This window comes from Anarhichas minor, unplaced genomic scaffold (genome assembly GCF_050575085.1).
Source record: "Anarhichas minor isolate MPS153535 unplaced genomic scaffold, ASM5057508v1 ptg000058l, whole genome shotgun sequence".
Taxonomy (NCBI): Eukaryota; Metazoa; Chordata; class Actinopteri; order Perciformes; family Anarhichadidae; genus Anarhichas; species Anarhichas minor.
The window spans coordinates 8,717,908-8,734,459 of NW_027466504.1; the positions used below are offsets into that span (position 1 = coordinate 8,717,908).

At 44.6% G+C, this 16,552-nt stretch overlaps 3 protein-coding genes across 6 annotated transcripts in view; 1 reads left to right on the forward strand and 2 right to left on the reverse strand.

Annotated features, from left to right (window-relative positions):
• LOC142932663 (interferon-induced, double-stranded RNA-activated protein kinase-like) overlaps positions 1 to 16,552 on the reverse strand; it is a 32,264-nt gene that overhangs the window by 8,761 nt on the left and 6,951 nt on the right. Inside the window, exon 1 of one of the 4 annotated variants that reach the window (XM_076076656.1) lies at positions 9 to 239. The exons of the other annotated variants lie outside the window; for them this stretch is intronic. Within the exon in view, the coding sequence (XP_075932771.1) occupies positions 9 to 112 (104 nt within the window). The 5' untranslated portion in view covers positions 113 to 239. Of the gene's footprint in view, positions 1 to 8; positions 240 to 16,552 lie in introns of those variants that run through there. 4 annotated transcript variants of the gene reach the window in all.
• LOC142932666 (uncharacterized) lies at positions 579 to 4,787 on the forward strand. The gene is made up of 2 exons (XM_076076660.1): positions 579 to 2,968; positions 3,671 to 4,787. Exons 1-2 carry the CDS (start codon positions 1,637 to 1,639, stop codon positions 3,674 to 3,676), a joined length of 1,338 nt encoding a protein of 445 aa, XP_075932775.1. The 5' UTR covers positions 579 to 1,636; the 3' UTR covers positions 3,677 to 4,787.
• On the reverse strand, positions 9,461 to 15,164 carry LOC142933116 (interferon-induced, double-stranded RNA-activated protein kinase-like). The gene is made up of 8 exons (XM_076077264.1): positions 15,043 to 15,164; positions 14,435 to 14,554; positions 14,193 to 14,345; positions 13,898 to 14,102; positions 12,576 to 12,716; positions 12,205 to 12,303; positions 11,887 to 11,949; positions 9,461 to 11,199 (listed from the first exon to the last, which is right to left on the reverse strand). Exons 1-8 carry the CDS (start codon positions 15,162 to 15,164, stop codon positions 11,095 to 11,097), a joined length of 1,008 nt encoding a protein of 335 aa, XP_075933379.1. The 3' UTR covers positions 9,461 to 11,094.

Consider the following 16,552-nt stretch of genomic DNA (forward strand, 5'->3'; position numbering starts at 1 on the left):
TAACTCACGTTATATCATGGGCAGGGCCAACCTCGCGTCCCTCAAAGTGCAGTTTAGAGCGTGTTTTCTGTACGTATTCGTGTAGTTCAGAGAGATAGTCTCTAGTTTCCATCCTAAATAAAGTAGCAGCCAGAATATCTGCTCAAAACACATACATACCACTTTGAAAACAAAGTACAAAGCTCACAATACTTCTCTCTAAGTAAGTAGTCCCGTAGTTTTGGGTGTATCCGCGTTGTGCTTCAATTCAGCGGATGTTAAACTGTCTTGTGATTGGTTACCCGTACGTTTCCTCATTACGTCATTCACGTATTGTTACGTAACTTGACTTTATCTGAACAATACAAATTAAAAACTGAGCTCCGATTAACTTAATTTACACCTGCAAACGACGACTGGCAAAATCTCGGAAATGAGACTCATCCGGCATTAGTTATCAATAAGTAGTTATTGTTTTGTTATAGTTCGTTTAGGATTGAACTGATCTGTGCAGTGGTGCACACAACGTCTCTGAGTTGAGGGGCAACTTTCTAGAAAGAGGCACCTCCTACATGTTGTTTGTTTGGTGTAAGTGTAACAGAGTTAAAAATGTACTTTATTATTCTGTTGAGTATGTGTGAATTATATCTTTATGAGCTATTTTTATTTAGCATTTTATTTTGTTAATGCTCCCTGCGGAAGCGGCGTCTCGCCTCTTTTGTACCTCCAAAGCCCCCGTAATCCCGACTTGCCCTCACAGTGGTGTTTCGTACTGTTGAGGGTAAGTTGTGTGGAATAATGCTGTTGTACTATTTTGTCGTATTCTCCTAAAATTAAACTGTTTAGGTTACACACTTTAACAACTGCTAAAACGATCACTTTATCTAGTTGTTACGTGTCATTTTGACCGTTAAAATATAAGTTTTGTGGCCATTTTAAGTTAGCCTTTTAGGCGCTATTTGCTTTCACGTCAGGCAGACAGAGAGAGTGCTGTCATATAGAAAAAGACGTAGCAACGCAGAGTTCGGCGGTCGTTCCTGGTGTAAATTCTGTTATTTTCCATGTTTAGGGAGCAGAAGTGCAGAGAGAGACCAGACGTCAATTTATGTGTGTGTTGTACTGTTTTCTGCAGGTATGTATTTTCCTTTGTTTGTTATAATTTTCGCGGGTTCTGTTAATCATTCCACCTCATGTAGTTGTTTGTTTTGTCCATTGATGTCGCTGTTAGTCCCGACTTGCGGACAGTGGTGTTTCGTACTGTTGAGGGGAGCAGAAGTGCAGAGAGAGACCAGACGTCAATTTATGTGTGTGTTGTACTGTTTTCTGCAGCGAATAAATGCTGGAAAGCTACCCTCTGAGTCGTCTCCTTCCATGCCATTCCAAGTCCGTTACACTGGTGCCGTGACCCGGATCTTCAGATCAGCTTGATGCTCGTCGCCGTGGATGCTGTGCTGCCGTCCTGATCTGCCTTTTCAAGACTACTGTGGTCATATAAGGTTTATAAAAGACTGTGGAATAGGGCATAGTGCTTTGAATTGTCTATCCTTATTGTGTTAGTTATTTTTTTTTACATTAACTTGCATTTCTACTACATTTTGGTTCTAAGTACACACAACGCAAGTACATTTAATGGTTATAAACGGCTGGTAAAATAACAATGGATGAGTTTGCTAGTCCTCGTCTGCCAAAAGGTAGGGGTGTTTGGCTCAGTCATATAGCGGGCAGTAGGGATGTGGGACATTCTAAGCTAACACGTGATAGTTGTGAGGATACAGGGCTAGGTCAGAGCCCAGGTAGTACTCCTGTTAGTGGGCTTATGAGAGACGGTCCCCTCACGTCCACTCCTGGCAGTGATTTGGATGCTATTCATCATCTTACAGACATGGTAGGGCAGTTAGGTGCTCAAATTGGGGAATCCATTGTAGCAAAGTTGATGTCAGCTGGTGTAGTAAACATGAACAGTGACCACCAGACTACTACCACCCAGAACACACACTGTGATGTTGACCAACATGACCGTTCTCCACATGTGACAGTACATGTAAACTCTGATAAAGGACTCCAGACATTCAGAGGGGATAACACCGACAAATACCCAGTCCAGGACTGGATTGACATGACTAAAACACATCTCAGAAAACGAGAGATTCCTGTGTGCGACCAAGCCGAGGAAGTTATGAGCCATTTAATGGGCAAGGCCAGGGATGTTGTGAAGATTGCCTTGCGTAGTGATCCTACACTTGACGTTAAACAGAGACCTGAACTGATGTACAATGTTCTTCTCCACTACTTCAGTGTTGCGCCCTCATGTCTCCCTCTAGCAGACTTCTATGCCACTCTGCCTAAGCACAGAGAAAATCCAGTTGACTACTGGATAAGACTCAACAAAGCTGCCGACCTAGCACTTGAGGGCCTAAGCAGACAAGGGAAGCGGACGGAGAACATGAATGATGAAGTGGCTCTCATGTTCGTCAAACACTGCCCAGACCCAGAGTTGTCCTGCACCTTAAAGTGTAAGCCACTTCATGAATGGACCTCACGTGATGTTCAGCTGAGGATTGATGACTATCAAAGGGAGTTGAGGGTCAGTGGTGGAGCCGCTGGTACTGCAGAACTGAAAAACTACGTCACTGCAGCTGCCTCTGAGCAGCCTAGTCAGTCATCAACAAGTCAGACGGTGTCTGTGCAGTGTCTTACTCCGAGTCCCTCACCTTTCTCTCTCCAAGGCCAGCATCATGTGCGTCATCCTCCTTGCCCCTCTCCTGCATCTACCCCAGGTCAAGGCGAACCTCATGTTACGAGTTATCCCTCTGTACCAGCTGTGGCACAGAATCTCCAACAGTCAGAGGAGAGACTTCTCACTCGTGTGGTCGACATGTTTCAGGAGATGATGGAGAAAATGCAACTGCGCGATGCTGCACGTCCAATGCAAGGTGGGAGATTCCAGCGTGCCTATCGTGAGAAACGCGTCAGAGAGGCAGTTTGTAAGGTCTGTAATGACTCGGATCACAGCACCATTACACATTGTATGTCCGAGAGACTGTTTTGCTTGCCACGCCCCTGGTCACACCAAACTGAACTGCCCTGCCAAGAACCCCCCCATTCCCAAACTGAGGGAAACTAGCTGACCTGTATTCCGAGGGAGGCAGTACAGGTCGCACAAAAAACTCCCAAATAGACGACATGTCTGATGCTGAGACTGTTTACACATCTGTGAGAGACTCATGTGATGAATCTGAAGTTGTCGTTTATCAGAATATTCACCGAGTTGGCAGTAGTGACAGTCTTTTCTACACACCTGTGGTGATGGGTGCGACAGTGACAATAGGAGGCATGTTGGACAGTGGTTCCATGGCATGTAGCATTAATGAAACAGCTGAGATGAAACTGAGAGATGCTGGAGTGATAACCGACCAAAAACGGATTGATGTGAATGTAGTCCTTGTTGGATGTGGCGGACTTCGTGTTAGGCCTAAGTGTGCTTTTGATGTGGAAATGGAAGTGTATGGCTGTAAGATGTTTGTTCCCACACTTGTTGTCCCAGGACAGCACGATGAGTTGATACTTGGGACAAATGTTATAAAACACATCCTGCATCAGTCTAAGCTATGTGAGTCCTACTGGAAAACAGTCTCTGGACCTTGCCCAGACAAAGATCCAGAAACAGAACGTTTCCTGTCTATGCTCTCAGGTGTGAACCCCTGGAAAGGAGGAGAGGTTCCTGACAAGGTCGGTACAGTCAGATGTAACTCAGCCACTTACCTTGAGCCTGGCCGTGAATATCTTCTCTGGGGAAAACTGCCAAAAAACACTGCTATTTCCCCAGGTAGCACCGTCATAACAGAGCCCACGTCGTCCCGTTCGGCTCCCAGAGGTGTTCTGGTCGCAAAGATTGTAACTACACTGTGGGGAGACAGGCGGGTCCCGCTAAAGCTCATCAATACATCTGACAGACCTGTGCTGTTGAGGCGCAATGCAAAGCTGGCTGATATCTACACATGTGTAGCGCTTGAGGACATGGATGTTGCTGAACAGACAGAGGTTCCCCTGGCCGGTTGCACCCAATCAACCGTGCCTCCTACGGTTGATGCAGATTCTGCCAAAGACAAGCTCGATTCAGTTGGGCTCAGTACTGTTGACATTGAGTCATGTGAAGTGTCAGTGGATTGTAAGAGGAGGATGGCTGATCTTGTTTTGCAGTATGAGGATGTCTTTTCACGCCACCATCTTGATTGTGGGGAGGCAAAGGACTTTGTACATCGCATACACCTGTCTGACAACAGACCATTCAGACTCCCATACAGGAGAGTGCCCCCTGGCCAGTACCAAAAGTTGTGCCAGGTGCTGAGCGAGATGGAGCAAAAAGAGATCATCAGAAAATCAACCAGTGAATACGCTTCACCATTGGTGCTTGTGTGGAAGAAGAACGGTGATCTCCGCATTTGTACAGACTTTCGCTGGTTAAATAAAAGGACCCTGAAGGACGCTCACCCCCTTCCTCACCAGGCAGATTGTTTGGCAGCGCTAGGAGGCAACTGCCTTTTCAGCACGATGGATTTGACCTCCGGGTTTTACAACATGCCACTCCATGAGGACGATAGGAAGTACTCCGCCTTCACCACTCCCATGGGTCTGTATGAGTACAACCGTCTGCCGCAGGGCCTTTGCAACAGTCCTGGGAGCTTCATGCGCATGATGACCAGCATTTTCGGAGACCAAAACTATTTGAGTCTGCTGTGCTATTTGGATGACTTGTTGGTGTTTGCGCCTGATGAGGAGACTGCCTTGCTGCGCCTGGAGATGGTGTTTGAGAGGCTCGGTGTTCCCGATTTCAACCGCCCATTCATGCTGTCAACTGATGCCTCCTTGGATGGCATAGGCGCGGTTCTGTCTCAAATTCAAGAGGGGGAAGCACGGGCCAGGCCCATTGCTTTTGCGAGCAAGTCATTGTCTCAGTCCCAAAAGAACTATCCAGCTCATCGGTTGGAGTTTCTGGCCTTGAAATGGTCAGTCTGCGAAAAGTTCAGTCACTGGCTGAAAGGCCACACATTCACAGTCTGGACAGACAATAACCCTTTGACTCACATCCTGACAAAGCCGAAGCTAGATTGTTGTGAGCAACGCTGGGTAGCCAAGTTGGCGAGTTACGACTTTGACATCAAGTATGTTCCAGGTCCACAGAACATCGTGGCTGATGCCCTGAGCCGTGTGCCGTTTGTCAAGGGGAGTGTTGGCCACAGGCTACTTGCTGAACCCTATGCAGGTCTTCTCACAGAGGTCAAAGATATGTCAAGTTTCTCTGTCCAAAATGCCTTTCGGTCATCCAGCCAGCACAGGGAACCCTCGTCTCTGAGTAACAATAACCAGTCTGCATGCAGTCCGCTTCACATGCACACTCAGTCTGTTGCAATGGAGGATGTGTCTGCTGTACTACAGTCACACATGGAATGGGATGCTGGTCCAAGGGCCCGTGCTGTTGAGGTGTTGCAGTACTTACCTCAGTTGGTTCCACCTGGACAGGACGCCTTACCCGCCTACACAGAGAAGGACCTCCGTGATAAGCAGTTGGAGGATAGAACTCTCTCTCGTGTTCTGTCCTATGTTGAGAGACATCGGAGGCCTTCAAGGAGGGAAAGATTCAATGAGTCTGTTCTTGTCACAAGGTATCTGAAGCACTGGGATAGGCTCACTGTGAGTGATGGTGTGTTGTACAGGATTTCAAAAGACCAGAAAACCAAAGCGAAGCGTTTTCAATATGTTGTTCCTGACTCACTTAAGGCCGAGGTTCTGCAGGGGATTCACGATAGGGCTGGACATCAAGCTCAGTTCAGGAGCCTCAGCTTGGCGAGACAGAGGTTTTTCTGGCCAAACCTTGACAGAGACGTGAGAGACTACGTTCGGCATTGTCAACGATGCATCGTCAGCAAGACTGTCGAACCTGAGGGACGGGCTCCCCTGGAGAGCATAACAACAACCAGGCCACTGGAGTTGGTCTGCATTGACTTTTGGTCGGCCGAAGACTCCAAGAACAAGTCTGTCGATGTTTTGGTCATAACTGACCATTTCACGAGGATGGCCCAGGCATTTCCATGTAAAGACCAAACAGCTAAGCAGGTGGCAAGAGTTCTCTGGGACCGGTACTTCTGTGTCTTTGGATTCCCGGAAAGGATCCATAGTGACCAAGGTGCTAACTTTGAAAGTCTGCTGATAAGTGAGCTTCTCAGGGTCTCTGGTGTCAGGAAATCGCACACAACCCCCTACCATCCGATGGGTAATGGGAGTGTGGAACGTTTCAATCGGACTTTAGGTGGCATGATTCGTGCGCTGCCCCCTGAAGAGAAGGCCGACTGGCCGCGGCGCTTGCAGACTCTGACGTTCATGTACAACTGCACAGCTCATGAGACAACAGGCTATCCCCCCTTTTACCTCATGTTTGGCCGGATTCCCCGCCTACCTGTTGATGTACTCTTCCGTACTGTCCTTCGTGACTCTGCTGTGATAAGCTATGAGAAGTATGTAGCGAGTCTCGCCAATGATCTAAAAGAAGCAATGGTTATTGCTCAGGTCCATGCTACAAAGGAGCAGAATCGACATGCTCAGCTGTACAACAGGAAAGTAAAGGGATCCGAAATCGGTGACCGAGTGCTCTTGGCCAACAGGAAGGAAAGGGGTAAGAAGAAGCTTGCGGACAGGTGGGACTCGACCGTCTACACCGTGGTGGATGTGAATACAGAGACACACACGTACAGACTCCGCGACACAGTCACTGGACGGGAGAAGGTGATACACAGGAACTTGATAATGCTGGCCAATTTCCTCCCTGTGGGGGACACATGTGGAATGTCTGACCTTGCCTCATCCATGCCGGTTACAGGATCCACGGCTTCAGGAAATGACGATGTGAGTGAGGCAGATGAGACCTTGTTTGGGAGAGAGGGTGAGCCCCATGGTGTGGCTAGTGAAAGTCTTGACACTGAAAGTGACAGACACTCACCTATGACTGTGGAAGATGGACAGGGCCCCTTGGCTGATTCGGTACCTGTGGACTCGGAGAGGAGAACCATTGATTGGATTACTCAGTTGTCTGCACCAAGTCTGTCTGTGGCAGACGCTTCTGACATAAGAAGTGTTGCTTCTGATCCCCAGGATGCTTCTGTTTCAGTTGAAGACCACATAGAAGATCAGTCTGTGACTTATGATTCTTGCTCTGTGACTGTTGGAGGTGTCTCAGCACATGTGAGACAGCCAGACTCTGCTCTTGACACCATGACACAGACAGATAACACATCTGACATTTTGCACACTGATGTTCAGACCTCACCCACGATCTGTGGTCGTTCTAATGCACAGGTCAGGTCAAGATTTGGTCGCTTAGTCAAGCCTGTGAACAGACTCATTCAGACCATGTCCAGGCAGGATGTTGTTCAGGAGAAGTTCAATGTTAAAGTTGTTTGACAATCTCTGTTCCTGGTGTTTCCTGATTGAAACCGTAGGCATGTAGCTTATGCCAATGATGGGTTTGGAAGTTTTTTTTTTTTTTGGTATAATGTTCCACTGTTTTAATTTTCTTATCTGACATGAGCCTGTACTACACTGCACTTTGTGTTTGGGTCTTGTGGGGTGTACAAGGCACCCTGTTGCCAGTTGCTGGATTGAGGGATAAGCGCTGCTCTCATACCACTTCATCCCTATGGGATACATTAGATGTTGGTTCTCTTGATGATGACCCTTGTAATTTGTCGATTTGTAGTGTTTTCTTTAGTGCATACTGTGTAGTCGGTGCTCATATTCGCTAAAATTCAGTGGGGGTGGATGTAACAGAGTTAAAAATGTACTTTATTATTCTGTTGAGTATGTGTGAATTATATCTTTATGAGCTATTTTTATTTAGCATTTTATTTTGTTAATGCTCCCTGCGGAAGCGGCGTCTCGCCTCTTTTGTACCTCCAAAGCCCCCGTAATCCCGACTTGCCCTCACAGTGGTGTTTCGTACTGTTGAGGGTAAGTTGTGTGGAATAATGCTGTTGTACTATTTTGTCGTATTCTCCTAAAATTAAACTGTTTAGGTTACACACTTTAACAACTGCTAAAACGATCACTTTATCTAGTTGTTACGTGTCATTTTGACCGTTAAAATATAAGTTTTGTGGCCATTTTAAGTTAGCCTTTTAGGCGCTATTTGCTTTCACGTCAGGCAGACAGAGAGAGTGCTGTCATATAGAAAAAGACGTAGCAACGCAGAGTTCGGCGGTCGTTCCTGGTGTAAATTCTGTTATTTTCCATGTTTAGGGAGCAGAAGTGCAGAGAGAGACCAGACGTCAATTTATGTGTGTGTTGTACTGTTTTCTGCAGGTATGTATTTTCCTTTGTTTGTTATAATTTTCGCGGGTTCTGTTAATCATTCCACCTCATGTAGTTGTTTGTTTTGTCCATTGATGTCGCTGTTAGTCCCGACTTGCGGACAGTGGTGTTTCGTACTGTTGAGGGGAGCAGAAGTGCAGAGAGAGACCAGACGTCAATTTATGTGTGTGTTGTACTGTTTTCTGCAGCGAATAAATGCTGGAAAGCTACCCTCTGAGTCGTCTCCTTCCATGCCATTCCAAGTCCGTTACATAAGGCAAGTATATCATGGTCATTGAAGGCAACTGCACCACTTATCATTACAGCTCATGTTAATGTTACAATAACTCATTATTAAGACTGGCTGTTGCTTCCTCTGTGATTGTGACAGGTTGTGGCTGTAGTTGGGGTTAGACTGTGGATATCATTATATAAGGAGGGACATTTTGAATGTGTAACACTAACAGACATACATGCCGGTGTCAAATGATACAGTTGAACTGTATATGTTAATGCTAATGTAATAGCCATAATAGCCATATACAGTAGCTACAGCAAGCCATCATGGGTAAAACAAGCTTTCAAGTCAGCCCTCAGTTCTTGATCCCTGCACAGCAGTCACATTCATATGATTACACATTGAACAGCCTGACAGTGGTTGCTTATGCTAGTTAGACGCCCTCTTATAATCTTTAGTGGTTTAGGATGATGGATTTGTCTTACCTGCACCTACCTTTTTATTTTACAGTGATCGTAATCCAAACACCAAACAATACTCAGTGTTCCATTGTTCTTACCACTTAGCAGTTTCTTTACTTAATTGCTCAGCTTGATCTTGACAGAAAACTCACGTATTAAGTGTAATTCATTAATGTCTGAAATGCTGTGTCTTCATATCTGAACACAGTTGTCTTTCACTTACAGTTTTGGGAATCAATGACAGAATCATTAAGTACAAGCATTTGGTACAAGGTGATTTCTGGAGCTGGGGCACATCCCCTAATTCAGACCTGATACAGACTCACCTAAATGTAAAAACAAAGCAGATCATAGAGGAACACACATCCTTCAACACCCACTAAAATTCACAAATTGTGCAAAATACAACAAACTTTACAGAGCATGAATGACAATAACACCCTGGTTGTCAATGTTTTATTTCCCTATTTATTACAAAGCAAAGGGTGTAATGTGACATCACTTAAGACACATTTATACATTTACAGCATAGAATGCATTATTTCATTATCAGTTGTCAAAGTAATTACCCAAATAATTACATGATTATTTATTCAAAGTGAATAATGTTGCATTTGGGTCATTCCATGTTACATTTTGTTCAAATATATATATATATATATATACATACACATATATATATATATACACACACACACACACACATATATACATACACACATATATACACGTGTATATATATACATATATATATGCTATTTGACACCAAAAATAATTAGGTTTGGTAAAATATTTTGGTAGAACTCTGAGAATTTCATATTTTTTGACCATGGGAATGTTGACATGTTTTCCCCATAAAAACATCTTCGGCAGGGAACCATATTTTGGGTTCAATATCTTCAGACATACAACTCCTAGAGCCATGAACTTTGGAAGGTGCACAGACAAAACCATGTACACCAGATCCAAGCGTTTGAAAGGCATATGCAGACGTCGTATTTTCATCACTGGCCCTTGAAAATGGAAAAAGTGCCCCAGGTAGTCCCCCATAAGTATATACATATGGACGTTTCCATACTTCTTGTGAGAAATACAGTCTTCAATTGATGTTACCCCAAATTTTAGGGGCTCTAACATGAACAGAATCTAATATATGGCAAGTATGACAACCCAAGGTTGCAACTTGTTGCCTGTTTGAGATGCCAAAATTGCAATGTGGACTCATTCCTAAGACCATGAATTTCTTGTGAAAGTGTCGGCATTTTGTGTGTAAAGTTACAAGTTAAACTGTTAATGTCTCATTAAACACATGGCCTCTTACTTCTATATCCAACGACATCATTTTAATTACATGTCTCCAACCCTGCTCCTGGAGAACAACAGCCTTAATCAATCACACCTGACACTACAGTGATATTCAGATGTACCAGAGAGGTCCCAGTTTCCTTCTTATTGTTAGTGCTGTTCATGGGTAGTCAACTGTGCATAATAAGCTTCTGCGATGGGATCACAGCAGCCCTGACACCAAATTGAGTCAGGGGCATTACATGTGGAGGGCAATTGGCCTCTCCCCCACTTCCTAACCCCCTACTTCCTGCGCCCTTGCTCGGACCACACCCATCTTCGAACTCGGCCTTCATTTTGATTTCAATGACACACCTGTAAAGTTTCGTGACTGCATATTGCACAGTTGCCACCCCATCCTGGTCGCAAAATGTGTCCACAGACAGAAATGTAAACACTAGTAAAGTACTCAAAACCTCTTTTGTGGTAGTTCCTGCTACAGTAGGCGTCTACTGGACAATATTTTGCCGTGATGACTCACACACAGACTCACAAGCTGAAAACAATACCAGCTTTACTGTTGCGGCTGGTAATGATACTTGAATGGTTAATCATTTGATCATCTGTCTTGAAGTTGACGTGTCCTTGAGCCCCAAACTGACAACTATTCTCATGGTCGTGTGTTGGAGGGAGTGAACGTGAGGCCTTGTGAAGCGCTTTGTACTGATCTCAGCTATACAAGTACAGTACGTGAACCATGTCCCTCCAAAATCATATTGGTAACGTTAGACATTAGAACAGATACATTTCCATATATGTATGGAAAACTTCCTTCAGTTTAGTTGCTTCGGGTCGGTCTTCAGGCTTCTCATTCAGCATTAACTCAATGATTTGGTTCTGCAAAAAGAACAAAAACAAGTGCTACTGAGATATTTGTACCAACAATAATAGAAAATGTCATATTGTTGAAGCTCCACTTCACAGGATATCCAATATATGAACTTATGACACACTCAAAACACTGTTTGATATTTGACATTATTCACATACAGACAGCAGTAACCCTGTTTTGACTCTAATCCTTTGAGGCGTTAGAGATGGTTCATTACGGATTAATCCGCTGACTATTTTCTCCATCAATTAACTGTTTGTTTGGTTTGTAAAAATTCTGAAAATAGATTTTAATGCTGTTACAAATACCCAGAGTCCAAAGTAAGACCTTCATAACGATTTAAACAAATAAATTAAAACAAAAAATCTGTAAATCCTCACATTAAATGGTTATGTCAATCAATTCCTAAGATAATCATTTCAGCAGTACTACATTTTCATGTTTGGTGTGCAAAAATCGGAATTTGTAAACTAACTAATTTAACTTAATCTAATAATTGTACAATATTTCCCTCTGAAATATTGAAGTATGAAGTGTCATGAGAAGAAAATACTCAAGTGAAGTAGTACTTCCAATTTGTACTGTTAAAGTAAAGTAGTTCAGTAAAGATACTTAGTTACATTCCACCACTGTCTGTTGGTGGTCTTTATGAATAACGGGCACCCTGATGCTCATTGTCCATGGTAATCTACCTCTTGGGGAAAGGTCAGTCCAAACTCTTCAGGGAGCTTCTGACTTCTGGCATCATCCCAAACCTGGTATTCATAAGGTGATGAAAGAACAAGTTAGCCACAAATTTACAAATACTTAAATTGTGCTCTGTTGAATGTTACAAATGAGTACAAGAAAAGTTACAAGAAAAATTACACAAGACAGATTAAAAGATGAACAATGAAGTTCCAACGTATCTGTGATCTACAGTACACTGATTTTGCTACACACCATACTGCAAATAAATCAACTAGTGGTGTATACCGACAGAAGCTGGTTTTCTATTTGTATGGACTCACCACTCCTCTTTCGTGGCCAGTAGAGAGTTTCCAAAGGATTTCAAAGTAGATCAACCCCAGAGCAAATATGTCCACTTTACGGTCATAGTTCTTCCCCCTCTTTTGTGACAGAATAAAAACACAGTATTGACAATAGGCACTTCAGCAGCTTCATGTTATCCTAATCATTATAACATATTAACTAGTTATGCTCATTAACTAAAATAAGCTTCAGCTTTCAGCTGAATAATGGTCTATTGACATAAAAGTTGTAACACATTTGCTGTAAACATTTTGAGTTTACAGCTCTCACTGCCAAAAGTAAAGATAGGTGAGGTTGAGCTGTGTGGGAGGCATACAGGTCTACCTAAAGTCCACCTAAACCATCTCACTTGTTCAGGAGCCATGTAAGTTTTGGTTCCTCTTTGCTCTGATCTCTCCATCAAAGCATCGTCATCATCAGCATCAATGGTGACCAAACCAAAGTCTCCAATCTTCACTTCTCCATCCAGTCCAAAGAAGATGTTGTCAGGCTTATCATTGAAATGAAAAAACACAAATTTAAACAAATAAATATCTAGCTCCTCATGCGGTCAACACCTGAACTAGAGAATGGATTTTAAATGGGTAACCAGCATTAAATCTAAACAGTCAGCGTGTGTGGCTTTTATTGGGTCAATAATTGGTGTAATGATCAATAAAAGCCTTGTTTATCTTGTTGACCAAAAAAATCTAATAATGTGACATTATTCTAATGTGGTATTTGTTCATTTTATTATGATTATGTTAAATCTAATGGAATACCATCAATTTACAAGTAGTGTGTTCAAGGGTTTTATAACCAGATGTTGTAAATACTGTTGAAAGCTTCCTCCATCCTACCAATAATACTATTCTGGTGGGGAATTGGTGAATACTGGCCTTAAAAAATGAACAGATTCAAAATAATTCGTAATATCTATTAATAATAATTAATAGATATTACACACAATGAATTTATGTACACAAATATTACGAGGCAGAAAAATAACATCACAACTACAGCCAGCTCATAATATTCTGCTGTTTTGCTCCGTTCACTTTGCTACATACTAACTCCATTCCAGATCAATCCAGTTTCTTGGATAATGTCACCTACAGAACTGTTCCAGTCCTCCTGGAAACGCATCTTAACTACCTGTTATTCTGGGTTTTCCCTGGCTCAGGCTGCACAATCCACTTATTGACTGGTTCACGGGAGCCATCTTGCAATAGAGCCGTCATTGTGATGCTGTCTAAAATCTTCTTTGCCCCCCACTCATAATGTTGTTCACAAACACAGAAGTCTATGATGTACTGAACTGTGTACTGGACTTCAAACAGCAGGTGAGCAGCAGCAGCATAATTCCACCAACTTGGGGCTTGTTGGGGCAGGATCCAGCCTAATACTTAGAATAACCATGTGTTCATTAGTAAATAGTGGTGATTTGCAAATGTCTAGTATGTGGTGCTGCTACTCTGTACGAGTGAACACCAGACTAATATACTGGTTCTATATTATCTGCCATCTGACCAGTTTCACTACTGTCTTACACCAGGATCAGTCTCAGGGTGTTGGCTGAGCCTCGTAGGGGTAAACTGGACGACATATTAAATGCTGTTACACCTAAAGTTACAGACAGGTAGCATCTATATCAGCTTTGCCTCAGCCAAATACTGCAAAGTCTGGTCTCACCTTAAGGTCCCTGTGGATGTGCTTCTTGGAGTGAATATATTCGACTCCACTGACAAGTTGCTGAGCAATGCTTAGGCCTTCTTCTCTTCTCTTGGAGTCTTGCAGAGACTCAGTGTTCTTCTCATCAATCCAAGCTTTTAGTGTTCTGGTGTCACATAACTCCATCTGAATATAGAAGTACTTTGCCGATAAACTACTTGAAGTCCTAGAAAAGAAAGAAGAGAAGATTGATTGTATTACTCACCTTTAACTTGAAACAAAAAGTTAAGACCAAAGTTAAGTGAATGTGACTCACTGGGAAGAGCCGTAACCAGCCGAACTGTCAGCTGAACTGTTCGTTGATTTAGAATTCCCCATGTATCCTGAATCCTCCATCCAAAATGTGTAGTATCTGACGATGTTACAGTGGAGGAGTTCTGATAATGTCCTAATTTCTCGAAGAGATTTCCTGATCCAAAGGAGAACAAGAGGATGAATCAGCAAACAAAATACTTACGGCACAATGCACACTGGAACCTTATGACTTTGTATACTTACTCTTCACAGCAGACAACCTTGACAGCATAAAACCTCTCCAGCAATTTATGTCTTGCTTTGTAAACACGACCAAAGGCTCCACTGCCAAGACACTCCATGGGATCAAAGTCTGCCGTAAACCTGTTGAGATTAATGCAATTTTTAGGCAAAACATAGAGATGTCTTATTGATTGAACTTCAATTATTGGGAGAGAAGTTTAAGGTCATAACTGTTAGGATCCCTGTCTGACCTAGTGTGTGCTCCTGTTTTTTCCCCTGTCTGTTTTGTTATTTGAAGGCCATGTGCTTATGTTTTGTTTTTGTGTCAGCCTATAGTTTCCACCCCCGAGTTCCGTCCTCTACCACGCTCAGGCTCCCTCTCCCTCTCCTCAGGCTCAGCTGTGGGGAATTCCAGTGATCATCTCCGACTGACTTAAATACCCCAGCTGTCCTCCGGCGCGTTGTCAGTCCGTCCGGTTACCAGTCTGGTTCTAGTCCACGTAAGTCTGAACAGCGTTTTCAGTGAAGATTTATGTCTAACCTGTCTTCAGCACTCCTGCCGCGCAGAGGCCGACCCGCGTAGTACCACGGAGTACACTGGTCGGTGTCCTTTTGTTTCCTTCTCGGACCTTTTCCAGCCGTGAGTTCGGTGGAGCTTCCCTCCCGACTCCGGAGGCTGCATCATCCTTCCTCGGTTGAGTTTCCCTCCCGACTCAGGGAGAACTAAGGAGAGGCTTTGGCCTCTGGTCATGGTGCCGTAGTTTATTTGTTTATTGTTTTCTGTTTAAATCTGCACATATATAATAAAGACCTTGGTTGGATTAAATCTGCTGTGTGAGCGTGCGTTTGGGTCCATCTACTACACCACCACATAACAGAACGAACTGACCATGTCGGACCCAGCCGCCGCAGCAGCATCTCCTCCTGCGGATCAGCTGCAGAGGGCGATGGCCAACCAGGGCGCGCTCCTCAGACAACACCATCAGGTTCTGAGGGACCTAGTGGACTCGCAGCGTTCTATCGGGTCCCAGGTAGCGGAGATAGGAAGCCTGATGCAGGACTTCATGCTTCGCCGTTCTCCTCCCCCGGAGCCGGTCCCTGAGGACTCATCCAGCACCTGTGAGTCTTTTGTCCCCTCACCTGTGCCCTATAACGGAGCGTCCGGGGAATGTAGAGGGTTCGTGCTCCAGTGTGGATGTTTTTAACCAGCAACCCCGCACATTTGCTTCGGACAATGCCAAGATGGCCTTTACGGTGGGGTTGCTGCGCGGCAAGGCGCTGGTCTGGGCGTAAGCTTGGCTCAACAGACGCAGCTCAGACCGGGTTCCCTACGAACACTTTTTAGAGGCATTCAAGAGGGTATTCGACCACCCGGTTTACACCAGAGATGTTGTTCAGCGCCTGCTCAGTCTTCGTCAGGGTTCCACCAGCGCAGCGGAGTACTCTGTGGACTTCCAGATTCTGGCCACGGAATCCGGTTGGGACAAGGAGGCGCTGAAGGGAATATATCGCAACAGTCTTTCGGAGTTTTTGAAGGATGAGCTCGTGGTCCGGGAGGAGCCGGAGTCATTAGAGGAGCTCTTCACGCTTTTGATCAAGATGGATAACCGCATCCGGGAACGCCGTCGGGGAGAGGAACTACAGGCCTTCCAATCCGGTGCGTCAGTTTGCTTCCAGCTCCAGCCTTCAGTTTCCGAGCCCGTCCCGACGGTACAGCCCTGCGCGCTCCCGCTCTCCCACCTCGGCACCTCCCCCTTTGGAGCCGGAGGAGCCAATGCAGCTCGGGCAGACTCATCTCTCTCCGGAGGAGAGAGAGCGATGCATCCGCTCAGGAAGCTGTCTCTACTGTGGTGAGTCGGGACACCGCATGGTCGTTTGCTCTGTTCGACCAAAAGAGAGAGCTCGCCGGTAAAAGCGGGGGTGCTGGCGAGCGATTCAAGGATAATTCCCCATTCCAAGCCTCGTTCACTGTTTCCTGCCACCCTGAGTTTATCATCTGGGCCTGTGCACCTGTCTGCACTCATTGATTCAGGGGCTGAACAGAACTTTTTGGACACTGCATTTATTAAGAGTCAAGGGATTCCAGTGGAGGCATTAGAGCGCGCTCAGCTGGTGAGCGCACTGGATGGCAGTTCACTG

Bases quoted from the DNA above. Each gene is read 5' to 3' on its own strand.
- LOC142932666 (XM_076076660.1), top strand. From the start codon at position 1,637: ATGGATGAGTTTGCTAGTCCTCGTCTGCCAAAAGGTAGGGGTGTTTGG.
- LOC142933116 (XM_076077264.1), bottom strand. From the start codon at position 15,164: ATGACCAGAGGCCAAAGCCTCTCCTTAGTTCTCCCTGAGTCGGGAGGG. The intron at 12,717-13,897 runs GTGAGACCAGAC...TTCAATGATAAG, and splicing joins ACATCCACAGGGACCTTAAG to CCTGACAACATCTTCTTTGG. The intron at 11,950-12,204 runs GTGAGTCCATAC...TATGAATACCAG, and splicing joins CTGGCCACGAAAGAGGAGTG to GTTTGGGATGATGCCAGAAG.